Genomic DNA, 18501 nt, shown 5'->3' with positions numbered 1-18501 from the left:
CTTAATAATATCTTAACTAGCCTGAAGCTTTGGCCATGTATGTTATGGGAAATAGTTCAGAATAATTTTTGACTTAGAAAATTGAGATTTCTTTTTTTTTCTTATAGTATTTCTTTAGTTTTAGCCATATACAATTTGACCCACCAATCTTGACATGGAGAGGAACACAGTCAAAATCTATGGACATGATTCACGCAGATAGGACACCTCTTGTGGTATTCCACACTCTGAGTTTCCTTAATTGATTCATCTTTGCCAATTTTTATTCAAGTGTATCATACACTAATATACTCCTCCCATAAAACTCTACCCTTCAGTTCCTTAACCATCCCTGATCATGTCAGTCTCTGGTTTTCCCTGAGTTTCTTTTGCTTCTATGTCTCTGTAATTTGTACATATATTAAAAACTTACTGTTTTTAAAGAGATTATTCTGACCAAATTGTAGATAGAAACATCTTCACAAACATCTGCTCTGAATCCTAGATCATAATCAGAACATTAATTTCATATTATTCAACAGATATATGTACAATAACACCATGAATGTGACTTCAGAGATAGTCACAAACTTTGAACCTAGGCTTGATCCTGGGATGCCTCTAGGAAGATTGTCAGATTATTTCTATGTGTACTGAAGATTTCTAAGCACTTCAATATGTATACCCAGTTGTACCTGCTCCTGTTTGATTTGATTCAGTAAGTCTAATGAACACAAATGCTATAGTTATTGTTTTTTATAAAATAAAGAATAAAACTAATATTTCTCTCAGCCCAGAGTCTTAGCATCATTAGAGTTTTTATATATAAAAAGCTATAGAAATTGAATTATAGGAGTATAAGTAAAATGTCATAATTTGAAATACCTGTTGCAATTAGAAGAAATAAACTTAAGAATGTATCTTCCCCATGTATTTAATCAAGGAAGAAAATATATGAATTACTAACAATTTACAAACTCATGATTGTTTGAAGTGAAAGAAATAATTGCCTTATTGGATCTGGACGTGGTGGGGCAGGTCTGTTATTCCACCATTTGGAAGGTAGAGACAGTAGATGTGAGTTTGGGCTACCTGTAGTAGAAAGTGAGAGTCTATCTTTGTTTTTTAAACAAAAAGTCCCTATGAAACAACGGCAAGGTTTAACCAGAAGTAACAACAGACATGTATTCAATAATTTTTTTTACCTAATATATTTTGTCATATTTTACTTGTAATATCAGTACTGTAACTAGTCTCTTCTCTCCATAAATATAGAAGTATTATCAAGGATATTTGTTAAATAGAGTTGTCTTAGATTACTATTGTGAATAAGAAATCTCAGGTTAGGCAGCCACAATGTCAAGGAATATTGATAACATAGTTTTAATCTTTCTAAATTTCTTTTCTAGGTAGAATCTCATGTAGCTTAGGCTAGTCTCACACTTACCTTGCAGCTGAAGATCACCTCCATCATCTTATCATCCTGCTTCCTTATGGTACCAGAATTCCTAAGCCATGAAAATACTAATATTCAATAGTATAAATTATATATCAAATTCAAAAGCAGAAAGCCAATTTATCCGATATAAGGGATATAAATTCTGTTTGTAGCAAGCCTTGAATGGGTTAAAAAGAGCCAGCAATGGTAGAAGGTTGATCTGCATTTCTCAATCTATTGATTCAAATGGTAATTGAGAATTATTCTCTCTGTTACACTCAAAGCAATGTTTGACTAAGTACTGGAGAAACCTCTAGCCCAGTAAAAGGAATAGCTTTGTACTTTTTGACTTTATAATCATTGTTTATTTTCACTAAATAATTTTCTAATTTTTCTTGTTTTTGTCATGTTAGAAAGCTGTTTGAAAAATGTCCCCCATAGTATCTTGTATTTGAATATTTGGTCCCTAGCTGGTGTTCTTTGGGGAATCTTAGGACGTCCAGGATTCCTGGTGTAGGTTGAGTAGTGAGGACAGGGTTGGAGATAAAAATCCAACCACCATCCCCCATTGTCTCTTTGCCTCATGCTTATGTTTCAAAATGTGAACTCTCAGCTTCTGGCTCCTACCACCATGCCTACTGAGTGCTCTTATGTTGTCCCTAACATTATGAACTCTAACGCTCTGCAATATTCCTCTATAATTATTTGCCCATGGTGTTTTATCACATTTTTTTAAAGGTAAAATAACAAATAAAAAAGAATAAAAAAATCTCTGAGTTTCCTCATCATTTCAGGAATTAAGTTTCATCATAGATTCAGACCCAAAGTACACGAAAAACTTGGCTCAAGGATTTTCAAATATTTGGAGATTTAATAAGCCTACTTTATTTTAACAGAAAAGAAAAAAAAGATGTTTGATTATTTTTTTTCAATTAGTGAAAACTCAGCTACATGAATGAAGATATTTCCAAGGAAAATAATCTAAAACTCATTATCTCTTTCCCTACTTGAAATTAAAGATACCCTTGAAAGCACATATATCTTACTGAGAAACTTGATTTTTTTTCTCAGTTAAATATGTCACATTTAAAAAGTAAAAGTTAGAGTCAGGAAGCATGACTTTCTAAATTGTCAAGATTCAGGGAATAAAAAGTAAACCAACTTATTAAAAAACTGTTTTTGCTTCTTCTTTCATTGCATACCTAGGACATGAAGGTCTTTTTCATATACAAATGCATACTCAAAATTCTCTATTTCTGTCCCTCTTTTAATCCTGCCCATAAACATATATATTGATCATTATCATTCTGATTTCCAGAAGAATTTACTAATTTTGTTGGTTAAAAATAAAAAAAACCTATTTACTACTTAATCTAGGCTGAAATATCTACCAATTTACCTATCAATTCATATAATCTCTGGATTGTTCACAAAAATTTTATATGACAAAAATTTTCCAGAAGCTTTAAAATTTCTTTGTGCTCTTCCAAGTAGGATCTAGTCTATACATCCTTCACAGGCAGTAGGAAACTTGCTCTATTAGTTACTGTAGTACAAATGTATAGATCTGAACATGCTGAGTGGGCAGAGTTGACTCCTACAGCTAGGACAAGGACAAAAAATGACAGAAGGGAAATATGTGAACAAAATGGATAAATTGCCTAGAGTGGGAGGAAAAAAGGAAGAAATGTGTTTAGTACTACGAATACTGTCTAAGAAGAAATATCTCTAGTATCACTGTGTACCTGATTGATATAAAATAACAATGTCTTACTTACCTGAATCTTTATTTTTGGGTAGAGATTGACATTTTTCCACCTAGTGTCCTTAGTTATGAAAATAAAATCATCCTGTAAGGCAACTCATAGTTGATATTTGAGTTGAAATATTCAATAGATATAGGAATGGAACAAATTGGATCTTCTGTATTTAAGAGCTACGATAAACTGTTTCCTGGAGCAACTCTCTGAGTACACATTCATCAGTAGGAACAGGAATAAAGAAAGCCAAGAAAATAATAATAATAAGGAAAGCATAATAGACTACCATAATCATTGTATAGCACCAAGGAGACAGGTATTATCTAACAACAACTTAAATGTACAATGTACAAAGACATTCCCAGAAGTGAATATCACAGTGGGAAGGGCTCAAAAGAGTATTAGACAAGAAATGAATGAAAAGTTAACTTTTAATAAACACTCTCTCTGTCAGGACTATTTCATGTTCTAATGAAATTGTGAACCCAGAATTTGGAGGCATTCTTTTAACAATCCATACCACTATATTAAAAAAAACAATTTTAATAATTAAATCATTTGCTGCTGAAGGAATTAAATTCAAAATCTTGTTACATTTTTATTAAGCAAATTTATTTTAGTTACCTATTATTTTTGTTCTTAAGTGGGTTGAATAAAAGAAGGAATAGGGAAAAACTTCATTCGTGGAAGCAGAAACTAGGAATACAAATTAAACCATGTGATAAGGATTGTTCTACTTGCAAGTATTTCAGAAGTCTTCCAAGGAGGGGTTAAAAAGTAAAGAACAGAGAAATAAAAGAGATAGCTAGACCTTAAGGTTTCTGTGACCTCAACACAAATCTAGAAAAGTCCAAGAGTGATTCACCTCAATTGTACTCAGTACATTCCATCCAGTCAAAGTCTATTTGTTGACCCAAAAACCATGTGTCATACATTACATAAACTAGTTTTTCAGAAGTCTACATAAAGAAAAGTAAACTACAACACAATCCACTTTGTGGATAGTTCAGTCAAGTGGAAAACTTAGACACATAAGTGATTAAACAAAACAGAATGCCTATGACAAGTATTATAATAGACATCAAGCTGACTGCTTAAGGAAGTGGAGGCCATGAGGGGAATTTTAACTAGAAGAATAAGAAGGATGCCCAGAGAATTCAGCTTTGAGCGAGGATTTGAAAAATGAGCATTTCAACTGTCATTCAGCCAGATAATAAGAAGTAGATGTGAATTATAGTATAGGCAGAAAGAAACTAAACTTGAGAATGAAGAGAACAAAGAAAAATTTGGGTAAATACATGTTGTGAAATGAAGCTAAGGAAGTAAAAATGGATGATATCATAAAATACTTGCATGTTACAAATATCAATTTGTCTAACAAAAGTAAATATTAAGGAATATCTTCTTTTAATGTTAGTGTGCTAATATATTTGTACATTAAAATTGTTTAGAAAAATAACATGCCGGGCGGGATTTACATGTGAGACTTTGTTTCCTAGTAATACTAGAAGATAATGCTATGAAATCTCACGGACACAACCACCCTAAGGTGACCTGAATGAGGAAGTAACCAATAACCATGCTTAACTGGGTAAAGGAAAGCACAGGAGGCCTTAATACACCATAAAGTACTATAATACAAGCAGATGAGTTAAAATGGGAGAGGAGGTGTTACTGCCCAGAGAAGAGCCTGCCAATTGGTTGTCCTGTGGTTAAAAAAAAAAAAAAAGTCAGGTCTGGCAATATACATAAAAGTAACATTATATTGACTCAACAGGTTATATTTACTAATAAATGTATATGTACATATGTGGTGTGTGTGTGTGTGTGTACATACAATAACAACTAATGTAAAAAGGACATAAATTTGAAGGGGAGAAAAAAGCACTGTATGGTAGTATTTGGAGGGAGGAAAGGGAAGAGAGAAACACTCTAATTAGTTAACACATTCAAAAATAAAAATAAATAAATAAAAATAATAGAAGACCCACAAATCTAAAGCTACCTGATTTTGGACAAAGATGTCAAAAACACATTTTGGAGGTAAGAGCCTCTTAATAAAATGGTGCTATGAAAACTTGGTATCTACATGGATAAAAATGGAACTCAATCCTTTTCTCACCATGCACTAAAGTTAATTCCGCATGAAACAAAGCCTCACTTTTAGGCCTGGACTGCTGAAACACTGGATGGGTACTGTCAGAATACACATCATACAGGCACAGCTAAATGCATTTTGAACAGGACTCTAGTTGTTAAGGCAATAGGTAATATGGTCAACAGTTGGTCAATCTCATGAAATTATTATTATTATTATTATTATTATTATTATTATTTTGCAAATTAAACCATCACAACAGTGAATAAGCAGCACAGACAATAGGTTAAATCATTGTTAGCTTTACATCTGCCAGAGTACTGGTGTGTCTAAAATATGTAAAATTTATAGACCATACATGAAGAAAGCAAACACCCTTATTAAAAATGGTATTGGTAACAGAATGGAGTCCTTAAGAAGAAACATAAATGGCTAACATGTCCTTTCAACATCCTTAGCCACTGTAAGAATGCAAATTAAAATAATGTTGAGAATTCATATTACTTCATTTATAATATGTATTATAAGGAAAAATAAAGGAACAATGAATGCTGAGGAAGATGTGGAGAAGAGGAAATCTTATTATCTATTAGAGGTAATATAAGTTTGTGCAACCACTATCTAAAACAATATGAAGTTTCCTCCAAAAGTTAAAGATAGAACTACCATATGACCCACCTATATTGCTCCTAGAAATGTACTCAAAGTATGCATACACTACTACAGAGATGCATACATCTCTGTGTTTTGTGCTACTCTACTCAAGATAGCTAGGAAATGGAATCTGCCTAGATGCTCATCAACGGAGGAATGAAGAGTGAATATGTGGTACTTACAGACAATGGAATTTTATTTAGCAGTAAAGGAGAAAGAACATATAAAATATTTAGGAATCCATTGATCTTAAAGAGAGCAAGAAGAAGTAGAAGGAAGAAAAATAAAGAGAAATGATGTAATTATATTAAATCTCAGAAATTAAAAAGAAAATTGTTCAGGAAAAACAATAGCTATTGAAAATATTCTAAGTGAGGAAATCCAGGTTGAGGAATTTAAGTCTCCTTTTCCTTATATTCTGATAACAGTTAAAAATTTTAAAGTACTGTGCTTAACATGTGTTAATAAAAGCAGATTACTACATTAGTTAAGTTTGCAGTATAACACTTCTAAAGTACTTATTGACCCCTTGATGTGATATCATATAATAATCCTCCCTTATTTTTAAAGAAATTATAAAACATAAGTGGATAATGTTGTTTGTTTTAATATCTATAACTGGATACTAGTGTTCTCAGATTTGAAGCACAGGAATAGAAGAAAACATTAAGAAATAATATAGGAAAATAGATATAATTAAGATATTAATGACCTCCATTTTCTCTTAGATAGGCTCATGAAGAAACAGCCACAAGAGAACACACAAGGTGTATTAACATCTTTGTTTGGAGTAATGTTTCTTACATGTTTTCTCTTAAATAAAGGGTTGATTTTGCTGTTGAGACACAATGGAAACTAGCTATTAGTAACTACTTAGCTTCATGGAATTGTAGGATTTCATATATCATGTTGGATAGCTCACTGAGTTGTCATGATTTTCTTAAAATCACATATACATTTATTTATAATACTGTGAATATTATATAAAAGGTTATAATTTGATCCTAAGAAGCATTAGTAGTGGCGCTAGACTCAAAGTAAACACTGTGCAGATCTGTAAACAAATATAAAAAAATCCAACTGATTTGGCAGTGAACATGCTGCCCTCGCAGGAACTTCATTGCCTCAAAAAAAACTTAAGGATTGAAATGACTTAATAATGCAGTTTTATTCACATGAGCCTATTGTAGAGAACTGCTCATCACCTCTGATAGCTCTGTTTATAGTTTTAGTGAATACAAAGATTGCTGCTGCTACCATAGCAAAAATTTAATCTGGATATAAAAATTTAATTCTGAGAGGAAATTTAGTGGAATAAGTGGAACGGAGCTGAGCCAAGGATAGAACTTCAATAGGATCCCTATGGCGAGGGCAAAGTGAACTGACATGTTGTTCAAAAGCGTGCACAATGATTAAACCCACAGTCCTAACAGGTCTATTCCTGTATTAGACCAGCGGAAGTGCCTACTGACTGTTGCCTTTTAAATTTACTTTACGTTTGTTTGTCTTAAGTTCTTTCATACAGCAATAATTCTTACAATATTTTCACAGCCCATCACTTAAACATACCAGTATATTATGCATTTCATTATACTTATAGTCATGTGTGCTCATTTTAAATAAGTTTAGGAATTCTAGGGAAAGCAAAGAATCTCATAAATCTTATGAATCTAAAAACAATGATATACATCAAATAGTTGGATATGATGTAAATGCAAATTCAGCTAATTAACTATTCACCACTTTTGAATTATGAGAAGCACGTAGGTTTGTTTTTAAACCCAAATTATTATTTAATACATCACACTTCTTTTGTTATTTATTTTTGAGATTGTATTATAAATGCAAGTTTCCTCCCTTCCCTTTCCTCTCTCAATACCCTAACATATAAATCTCTATGCTCTCCATAAAATTCATTGCCTCTTTTTTATCATTATACTCTTTAACATCTGCATTGGATTTTATCATCATGGAACATAATTATTTCATATATATATATACATGGGTTTCCCAAACTATCACCCATGTATAATTATCCAAAACAGCACTATTCTTTACTAGGTATAAGCACTTGTCTGAAACAGTACTTAGTGGAAAAATCTGTGCTATTAAAACAATTTGGGCATATAACACGGGTAGAAATGATCTAATTGATTTAAAGTGATTCAGTGTTTTCAAAGATGGATGTCTACACTACAGATATACTTACGATATTTACGATATATTACAGATATAATGACTAGATGTATTTTTACATAATTCTTTTATTTTTTAAGGTTGTGATATGATTGTATCATTTCCTCGTCTCTGTATTTTTTTAATGCAGACATAAAACTTCATATCTAGCTAAATAATCTCAGTAGGGATATGAAACAAAGTGATAGTGAAATTAGCTGTAGTCATTTTATGCAACGTGTCTTAGTAGAATAAATATGTTTTTCAAATTTGGAAAATTATTTTAATAACAAGATTGTATCAAGTCTTAGTTTGAGTGCATTTAAAAAACACATTTTATAAGGGGGTGGATGTAAGTGTTATGTGTATTGAATGTTTTATATATGTTTGATCATCTCCTTCCATACATGCACATAGTTAGACGAGTTTAAGATAGCTTTAGAATTTTTTCTATATTATAAGCCCATGCATAATGAAACAAAAACATTAAATCCTAATCTTTAGTGTTTAGGTGACTTGTAAATAAAATATATGTAATGAAACACACAGATTTAAGATATAATAACTAATATCCATGTATAGGAGAAACTGTGATATTTGTCATTTTTCTCTTGTTGACTTACAATTATTGTTTCTGGCTCAATCTATTCATCTGAAAATTTCATAAATTTTTTGAACATCTGAATAATAACCCATTGTATAAATGTACCACATTTTTATTATCCATTGATCAATTGATGGACAACTATGTGGTTTCTACTTCTTGGCTATGATAAACAAAGCACTTGTATGAGCAAGTATTTCTATAATATATGGAAAATCCTTTGTGTATATTCTCAAGTAGCTCAACTGCATTTTGTGGTAGATACATTTTCAACTTTTGACAAGCTTCTGCATTGTTTCCATATTAGCTGTACCAGCTGGCACTTCCATGAGTTATAAGTAGGTGTCCTTTTCCCCAAGACACTCACCAGCATCTGTTCTCATCCATTTTATTAATGATGGGTGTTCCTTATTTTTGTAGTTTCAGATTATAATAACTACATTATCCCTTTCCCTTTTCCTCAGTCCATACTCTCTCATGTATATGCCTTGTTCTCTTTCAAATTCTTGGCCTCATATTTTTTAGTTGTTGTTGGTAGTGGTGGTAGTGATAGTGAAAATAGATAGCCAGAAAGTACTGACTGAATACAAACATGACTAGAACAAAGATGACAGCAATAGATGTGTTAACATGGATAGAGGATTTGAGGTCTTTCTGATTGGAGTAAGGTGACATCAAGTAGTTCTAATTTTCGTTTGTCTGTTGGCTAAGGACATTGAATACTTTCTAAGTACTTCTTAGAGGTTTGTGTTTCCTCATTTACAAAATGTTTATTTAGTTCTATACTCCATTTTTAAATTGGGCTATTTGTTTTTGTTGTCCAGGTAGATAGTAAGAGACCAGAAAGCAAGGAAGAAGATATAGACTATAATACTATAGCGTGATGTAGTTGAAAATAAAACAGGGAGATTAAAGAGTGTTGGATGGTAGGTGATAAGATGGAATATGGGAAATGATAATTAACAATATCTTTCAAAAATCTATATTGAAGCCACTCTTCTAGTAGCTTCATATAGAATAGTACTTCACATAAAAGTGTGGGAGATAATACTTCCAACTAGGGATTATATGCTATCAAATACATTCCTCCCTATGAGGAATGGGTTATATATTTTGGGAAATTAATAACAGGAATCCCATAGACTCCCAAAATTCTACAGTATATAGCTAATATTATGACCATCCTCCATATCTTAACAGTAAACCCAGACTAATTACTGAAGACACCACTTCTTATGACATAGAAAATGGAGAAATCTAGCTTCACTTAGACTAGGTAACCTTGTTATTGCTTGAAGATACTATACACATTATCCTAGGTGAAAATTAGTTATCAATTTCAACAAGAATGAACCCTGCAAGCTATAATAACCACCTATATGCTCATTGATACAATAGATGCAAGAGTGATAAAGGAAATAAAAATCTATTTTTTGGACTTATGGTCTACTTTATGAAATAGAATCTATATCTGATACTGCTGTTGAGGCCAAGACCTGGAGACTACAATGGTCATAAGCCTTAGAGAACACACAATAATATTTTCTTCTCTAGAACATAGCAGGAAAATGACACCTGATGACATAGTACTACACACATAGATGTGTATCACTCAACGCTCACCAGCATGGCTTCTTGCCCTGGTAGATGATAATTAATAAAGCAGAAAACGAGAGTCTTCAGAATGCTTAGCCCTGAATAAGATATTTTTTAAGACAACCCTGCCCAATATTCAATGTCCTTAGCCAACAAAGAAATGAAAATTAGAACTACTTAATGTTGATATCACTTAATCGCAACTTGCACAACTTGCACTTCTTTGCCTAGGACACTGTACAATTCACAGAGCATTCCCACATAAGGAAGATTGACTAGGTAGTAGAGAATTCATTAATTAATTGTCTGGGCTTTTAAACTTAATCAACACATAGCAAATACTGTTGGCTCTAGGAGAAATAATGGATGTGATGCTATGTAAACCTGATTGCCATAGACTAGGTCATTTTTGGACACAATTCAGTAAACTACAAGAAGATAAAGATGAATATAAAACACAAGACAAGTAAACTGTCCATATGAGAGTGTTTTATCATATTTTCTATGTGGATAGAAAATTTATGAGTTGAATCGACTAGTGTTCACAGTGATCAGAGGAGATAGATTTGTGGAAATATTATTTAATAATAAAATCTGACAGTTGCTTAGACATTCCCTGTTAAAACTGGATGGGTTATCTTTGTAAGCAAGCTTACATATCATAAAGAAAGGCTTCTTTTTTTCTATATCCTTGTTTAAGAGCCATAAGTTGAACTGGCTCTGTTGCCATCAGATGGTTAATTCCTGGCTATAAACACTGAAGTGTTCCATTCTACTGTAAAATTAGTTTGAGGCACCATCTTTTTATCCAGTTCAACCAAATGTTAACGCAATTCTGTATTGATTGATTGAGATAAATTGAGATAACATATGATTTCGCATGTTCTGACTACAGTTGTGCTTTTGTTTGATTTTTGTGTTTCATACGTATTTCTTAGGACAGTCCATTGGTCTTACAGTCTGACAGAAATGTAACAGTGAACGCAAGAAACCACATGGGGCAGCTCACTGGACAGCTGACAGTCGGTGAGTGTTTGGAGGTAAAGTTTGCTCATTCTGTCTTTTATATTCAATGGTCAATTTGAAATCCATGTAGCTAGATTACTTCTCTAACTCATAGGCAGACTTGTCATTGCAGCCCAGTTGACTTGTACATGAACTAATGTGGCCCCAAGTTAGTTAGGATTTCTAAAACTGAAACTGAGTAGTTATTAGTGTATACACACACACACACACACACAATTTTTATAATTGTCAGTACTTTCAGTTTTGACAAAGCTTTTTGTTGAGATTATGTATGAAGGATTTAGTTATTGAAATACAAATTAAAAAATACTAGTATTTTGTTTGCTTACTTTTTTGTTTTCTGAAATAGGATGTCATGTAGACTAGACTGGCCTCAAACTGATGCTCTTGACTGCATCTCCCAGATGATGTGCTTATACTGTACGCAGTTCAATACTATGGATTGACCCAGAGGCTTCCTGCATACTACCAAACACTCTACCAAGAAACATCCTCAGTCCTATTGGATTTTACTATTATCAAATAAATGTTAATTATTGACATTCATCAAAGAACCATGTGTAAATATTTCACTAAGTTTTTTATAAGGAGAAAGGCAAAGAAAAAGTCATTTGTAACTAGGTAAATTATGCATACTTGATATTTGTATAATGCTACAATATTTTGATAATGTATATGTGTGTGTGTGTGTATACGGTCTGTGATAAAATTACATGATGTAATACTGTTATTTGTTAACTAATGTTAGACCCTATTGACCCAATTTTCTGCATTTCAGGATTTATCTACACTTTTTATCCTATGTATGATATACATACCGCACAAAAGGATCAATTTTTAAGTTTGAGGAATGAATTACTTTTTTTAGCGATAAATTAATAATAATTCCTAAAATATATGTTTTCACTATTCTTAATTGAATTTTAGAAATAGAATAGTCACTTATGTACATGTGTAAGTAGAGATGTTAATTGTTTGTACCTCCTTTTGGGAAATATATGTTGATAAATTATATATTTTGATTAAACTAAAAGGTTTAGTTTGTTAGTAGATAACTATTAGTTGTCAAACCACATATTTTGTCATAAAATATATTGCTATTTTATAAAAGGAGCAACTAAAATAAATTTACTAAAATTTCAGGAATGAAACATTTCTATGTACTCATAAGTGTGCCTGAATCCTCAAGATCTCACTGTTAATTTCAATAGAAATTTGTGACTGTTTCAGAGTAGTATAAGCTGGCATGAATAACTTGGAGGTTTTCTAAGTCAAAATGTACTCATAGTTAAGAACTCTTAGTAAAATAGGATCTTATATTGCATTCAGTTCACCATAGCCGAAGTAGTTCTAAGTGGAACTGTCAAGAGGTAAGTTATAAACAGAGAGATTATATTGCAAAAATACGCTGTCAAATAACAGTTACATAATTCCTTCCAGTAGCATGAAGCAGCAGTTTGATTGCAGGGTTTGTAGACAAATGTCATTTACATTTCATTTTATGCATGAAAAATATGAAGGATCTATTTTGCTTGCATTTTAGCCAGTCTGGAAAACCCTGTTAATGTAATATTAATATTCAAATAAGATAAAAGAGAAAAAGAGAGGGAAAAGTATTTTAACTTTAATGAATACTTCATAGCCAATTATTTCTGTCATTAGAAACACTTCTAAGTTAAGAAAACTAAAAGTAAAAACTGGGGATTTGGGCATACTGTTGTTGATTTCCACATTTATTTTGATTCCTTGTGACTGTCAAAAAATCAAAAACACATTAACTAAAGAGTGGAAAATAATTAAAACATCGGGTATGTCAAAGTGTGTTGAGGCACCCTCTTAATCCTACCACGTAGGCGGTTGAAGTAAGCAGATATCTGTGAGTTTCAGGTCACCCCTCTCTATATAGTGAATTTTATATAGGATCAGCTAGGACTATACTGTGAGACCTTTTCTTACATACAGACCTATATATTAGAAGTCAACATGAATCTGGATATCAATCATTTTAGTGAACTCTAAACAAACAACTTACCTCTCTTGGAGATCAAGCTTACCCTTTTCTAAAATAGGCATGACACTTAATTTGAGCGCTTCTAGGAAAAGTGGTAGAGTTTTTGGTATCCTTAAATGGGAGGTCATAGTTCCATGTTGAATGTGTCATTATTTTGGTGGTGGTGATTGTAATATAATGGCTTGTATTACAATGCACTGATCTTCTGTGAACAGTTCCATGATGACTTTCTGTCATATCATCTTTCTCACGGTTGTTAAGATACATGGGATACATCATGACTGTTGCCAAGTGTCTGTCACAGATATGTTACACATCATATATTAATAACTCAATCTTGAAAAGATAATTTTCCATCCTATAGTCATTAAAGGTGAATACATTTTTGCAATATATTCTGTCAAGTTTTGTTTTTGGAAAAATATTTGTTGACATAGGTAACATTTTAAATCCTCTTTTCACATTTTTTCCCTCTCCATTCAGTTTTTGTTTAGTGGCATGGCATCAATTATAGTGCTTAGGTATGAAAATATTTAATATTAAAATACAATACCTTCAATTCAGCATATAGTTTTGAATTATAATTTTATTTATTCTGAAAATCTAAGGTTATCTAGCAGTATATTGATTTTCCATAAAAATGAACAGTAAACAGATATTAAATAGTTTTTTTTCAGGTTTTATTACTCTAATATAATGGAAAGGAAAACTTACCTCAGTAGTAGCTGTTTGTTCCATTGTGTCCTTCAAAATGCTGTTTAAGATCTGTGAACAAAGCAGAAGCTTGTCTCCCTTGAGTATTTCTTCTTCATTACAGGCCAACATCTTTCTTAGTTCATGTAAAAAGAGATCTCTACTATAATCCAGATATGTGACATGTGTGGTATGCTAATTCTAAGACTGTTGACTACAATAGAATTAAAAACCAAATTACATTCCTTCCATAAATGCATAGGAAATGCCATATACTTATAGTTGAATGTATAAATATATGTATAGATACATATGTTTATTTTTATTGGATATTTTATTTATTTACATTTCAGATGTTATCCCCTTTCCTGGTTTCCCCACCAGAAACCCGCTATCCCATCCTCCCTCCCTCTACCCCACACAGGCACTCCCACCTTACCCCCCTGGCATTTCTCTACACTGGGGCATCAAGCCTACACAGAACCAAGGGCCTCTCCTCCCATTGATGTCCAACAAGGCCATCCTCTGCTACATATGTGGCTGGAGTCATAGATTCATCTATGTGTACTCTTTGGTTGGTGGCTTAGTCCCTGGGAGCTCTGGGGGCATCCAGTTGACTGATATTGTTCTTCCTATAGGTTGCAAACCCCTTCAGCTTCTTCAGTCCTTTCTCTAACTCTTACATTGGGGACCTCGTGCTCAGTCCAATGGTTGGCTGTGAGCATCTGCCTATGTATTTGTCAGGCTCTGGAAGAATCTTTCAAGAGACAGCTATATCAGGGTCCTGTCAGCAAACACTTCTTGGTATCCACTGTAGTGTCTGGGGTTGGTGTCTATATGTTGGATAGATCTCTAGGTGGGACAGTCTCTAGATAGTCTTTCCTTCAGTTTCTGCCCCACACTTTGTCTCTGTATTTTCTCCCTTGAGTATTTTGTTCTCCCTTATAAGAAGCACTGAAGCATGCTTTAGATATACTTATTCTATTCTCTTTAAACTTTGGATAAAAAGTCAAGTTGACAAATATTTTTGTGAACTTATAAAGAAACAGATTTATCTTGAATAGGCTATTTAATATCAGAGTTTGACCATCATATCTATAATTCTGATTTGTCATGGTTCTTCTAAGTTTGGAGGAGATAAGTGAACTTAATTTTCTTCCTCCAAATTTCTCTTCTTAGAATAAAGGTGAATAAAAGGAATGAGATTGTTGTTGAGAGTTTTAAAGAGAGTACAACATCCCCAGAGGTCAGAATCCTTGAAGTGAAAACAACTTTCTTAAACAAGTCCCAGGTCAACATTTTCTACTTTTTGATTTATAATTATATCTATTATCAAAGCACTTATTTTTGAATAGAAAAAATAGTGTATGGTTTTAGATATAATATGATCATATAATCCTGATAATATTATTCATAACTTTCTGTTTGTTTGTTTTTCGAGACAGGGTTTCTGTGTATAGCCCTGGCTGTCCTGGAACTCACTGTAGACCAGGGTGGCCTCGAACTCAGAAATCCGCCTGCCTCTGCCTCCCAAGTGCTGGGGATTAAAGGCGTGCGCCACCACTGCCAGGCTATTCATAACTTTCTTTCAAATAATGTAGATTAAGCTCTTGACTACCTTTGTGAAACATATTTGATACTCTTTAGAAGAAGAATAAAGGTCATCCATTTGTGGTAGTGTAATACAATTATAAATTTTAGTTTAATATAAAATTTGTAACTTAAGGTTTAACAATGGGGTTCACTAATATGTACATATACATATATGCATGTAACAACTAATGAGAAAACAGATCATGAATTTAAAAGAGGGCAAGAAACAGTATAAAGGAGACTTTAAATAGAGGAAAAGAAAAAATGTGTAATCATAATATAATCTCACAAACAAAAAATTTAAATGCCATATATCTTGAAACATCACAAAGAGAGTTATCTTTGATTTTTATAACTCCTTAATTAATGTAATAGATTTAAGTACATTTAGAGTTTCTTTAAAGATAGAAACTTTGATTTCAGTTAATAGTTGCTCTTTAATACAACTTAGCTAATAAAATTTAGGTGTCAAAAATGAATATTTTATTTTTATACTATAGAATCTTTTATAATATACATTGTATTAGTTCCAGGCCTGACATCTCTGCTTTCTCAACATATAGTTCCGCACCTTCTTAGGGAACACTGCTAACTTAATAATTATAACCCAGGTAATTTACCACAGACATGAAAAATGATCTATCTCAGGACTTTTACCAAATGGACCATTAACAGTAACAATCATAAAAGAAAGAGTGAAGCTAACCTGATTTTCACTGTCATGTGACTTTGTCCACTATACACATGAAGGATAGAAATTGGAGGATACATAGAGATGTTTAGCAAGCTATTTCAATATGTAGAACTTGTTTATAAATATTCAAAATATTAGGTTACCTCCTCTTACTTTAATTTCAGTGTTGACTGTTAAAGAATTTGAATGGTTGTTTGTATAGTTATGTGTCTTAGGGATAGTGATAATTTCTGGCATCACAAGTCTACTTCATTATCTGAGTGAAACAATAAAGGTATTTGAGCATGTAAGAACTGGAATGTCGTTCTTAATAATTACTTTTAAAATGTATTTAAAACCACAAACCTGTGCTTCACATAGCATCTGACATGTTACTATTATTCTCTTTATTTAATTTTCAGTCAATTTGGAAAAATGAATTCCCAATAAATTAGCTTCTGGCCACTGCTAGTGTTAGTGTCAAGGATTATTTAGTTGTGTTCTGTATTATTAATTTCCAATTAATCAAATTCAATGGTGTAAAAACTTCCATTAAAACCCTAATTTCAGTAAATCTCCTCATTTTCAGTTATTATCTGTAATTATTGTGTGATTTCATCATGAGTATCTTAATAGGCCTGATTCTTTTTTAAATTTTTATTTATTTTTTTAAAAAATGTTAATCAAAGGCTTTATAAGTTTGGTAATGCTCAATAACAAGATGCCCATACAATCAGAAGTGTAACCCAATACCCAACTTAGATATACCAACTTTCTTTGACTGGCTGAGACAGTCTCCATGTTTCCATCCTCTCTCTCTCTTTCTCTCTCTCTCTCTCTCTCTCTCTCTCTCTCTCTCTCTCTCTCTCGCTCTCTCTCTCTCTCGTCTCCTAACTTCTCCTCTCCTTACTCCTCTTGTTCCTCTCCTTACTCCTCCCACCATTGCTCCTGGTATGTATCACCCTTCCTGTTAAAATAAATCATTTCTCTCAAAATACAATTAGAGCATAACTATACCAATTTGTATCAGTAAGGTACAAGATAGACCTAATACCCAGTCCATCATTTTGTTGACTAACCAGAACCTCTGTCATCTCTCTAAACGTCATAACTAAAAGACTTAGTTCTGAACCTGGCTTTTTTCTTGGCTTTAGGATGAATGTCAGCTGAAAACCATCCTCTCAAGTCTTTTCTCTCAAAGTAAATAGCTGGGAGACTATAGCTTGGTTATGAGACTATAAGTCTTCAACCCTGTCAAAAATCCAGAATGAGTGAATTAACTGAAATTATGGGAAGCACAAAGCATAACTTCTAAAACTTAGCCAATTTATAGAGACCGCTCAACACCTGGACAGTCCCTATACTACAAAACGCTGGAGCATCCAATCTTCAGCCTTCTGTCCCAGAATCATCTGACAGAACTAGTGATGCAGAATTATTAAGGGCTGATTACTCTGTCTTGGCAGGTATAATCAATCAACTATTCCACAAGTGTGTCCTTTTTAGGACAGTAATTTGTCTGTATATGAAAAGAGGAATAGGCCTGATTCTATGGAAACAAAAATACTACATACCATTTCTAAAATATTTATAACAGTGATATGTATATTTAGTACAATTTCCTTCCTTATTTCTTCTTTCCTTTTGCATGCTTGTCTGCCTTCCAGTTTATGTTTATAGGTATAGCTGTAAATATAAATAGTATGATTACAATGGTAGTCAGCTTATAACAGAGTTGATATTGGCTGACTCGGAGGACTAGAGCAACTTGCCTTGCCTGTCCAGGGAGACTTGAGAGAGAACCCAAAGTCAGAAGACAAGAACAACAACTCACTCGGTATAGAGGTTCAAGATTTAGTTCATTGAAATTGGTAATCATGTGTACACAGGAAGATTTATTACCAATTATAATATTAGAAATAAATTCACATGTTATATACCAATATGTTCCAGAGAACAATTTCTAGTTTTAAAGGGAATATAGTTTAATAATGAATTGTATTTAGGCAGGTAAACTCTCTCCATGTGAGACTGGAGGCAGGTCTCCTAACAACCATGCACACAATACATGTATATACACTTCCTACAACAGATGTACAATAGTCCATGGATTATGGTATGTGTTATGGCATGTGTTATGTATATGATAGTGATTATATATATATATATATATATATATATATATATATATATATATATAT

The 18501-nt window shown here is 32.6% G+C and overlaps 1 protein-coding gene across 2 annotated transcripts in view; it reads left to right on the top strand.

The window, feature by feature from the left end:
• Sgcz (sarcoglycan zeta) overlaps positions 1–18501 on the top strand; it is a 1017502-nt gene that overhangs the window by 911350 nt on the left and 87651 nt on the right. For both annotated transcript variants that reach the window (XM_028768238.1, XM_028768239.1), the window contains one exon: positions 11243–11330. In XM_028768238.1, the coding sequence (XP_028624071.1) occupies positions 11243–11330 (88 nt within the window). The remainder of the gene's footprint in view (positions 1–11242; positions 11331–18501) is intronic.

This window comes from Grammomys surdaster, unplaced genomic scaffold (assembly GCF_004785775.1).
Source record: "Grammomys surdaster isolate TR1022 unplaced genomic scaffold, NIH_TR_1.0 185, whole genome shotgun sequence".
NCBI classification, from domain to species: Eukaryota; Metazoa; Chordata; class Mammalia; order Rodentia; family Muridae; genus Grammomys; species Grammomys surdaster.
Note: the sequence above shows the minus strand (reverse complement) of the source record. Positions and strands in the feature narration are given on the sequence as shown.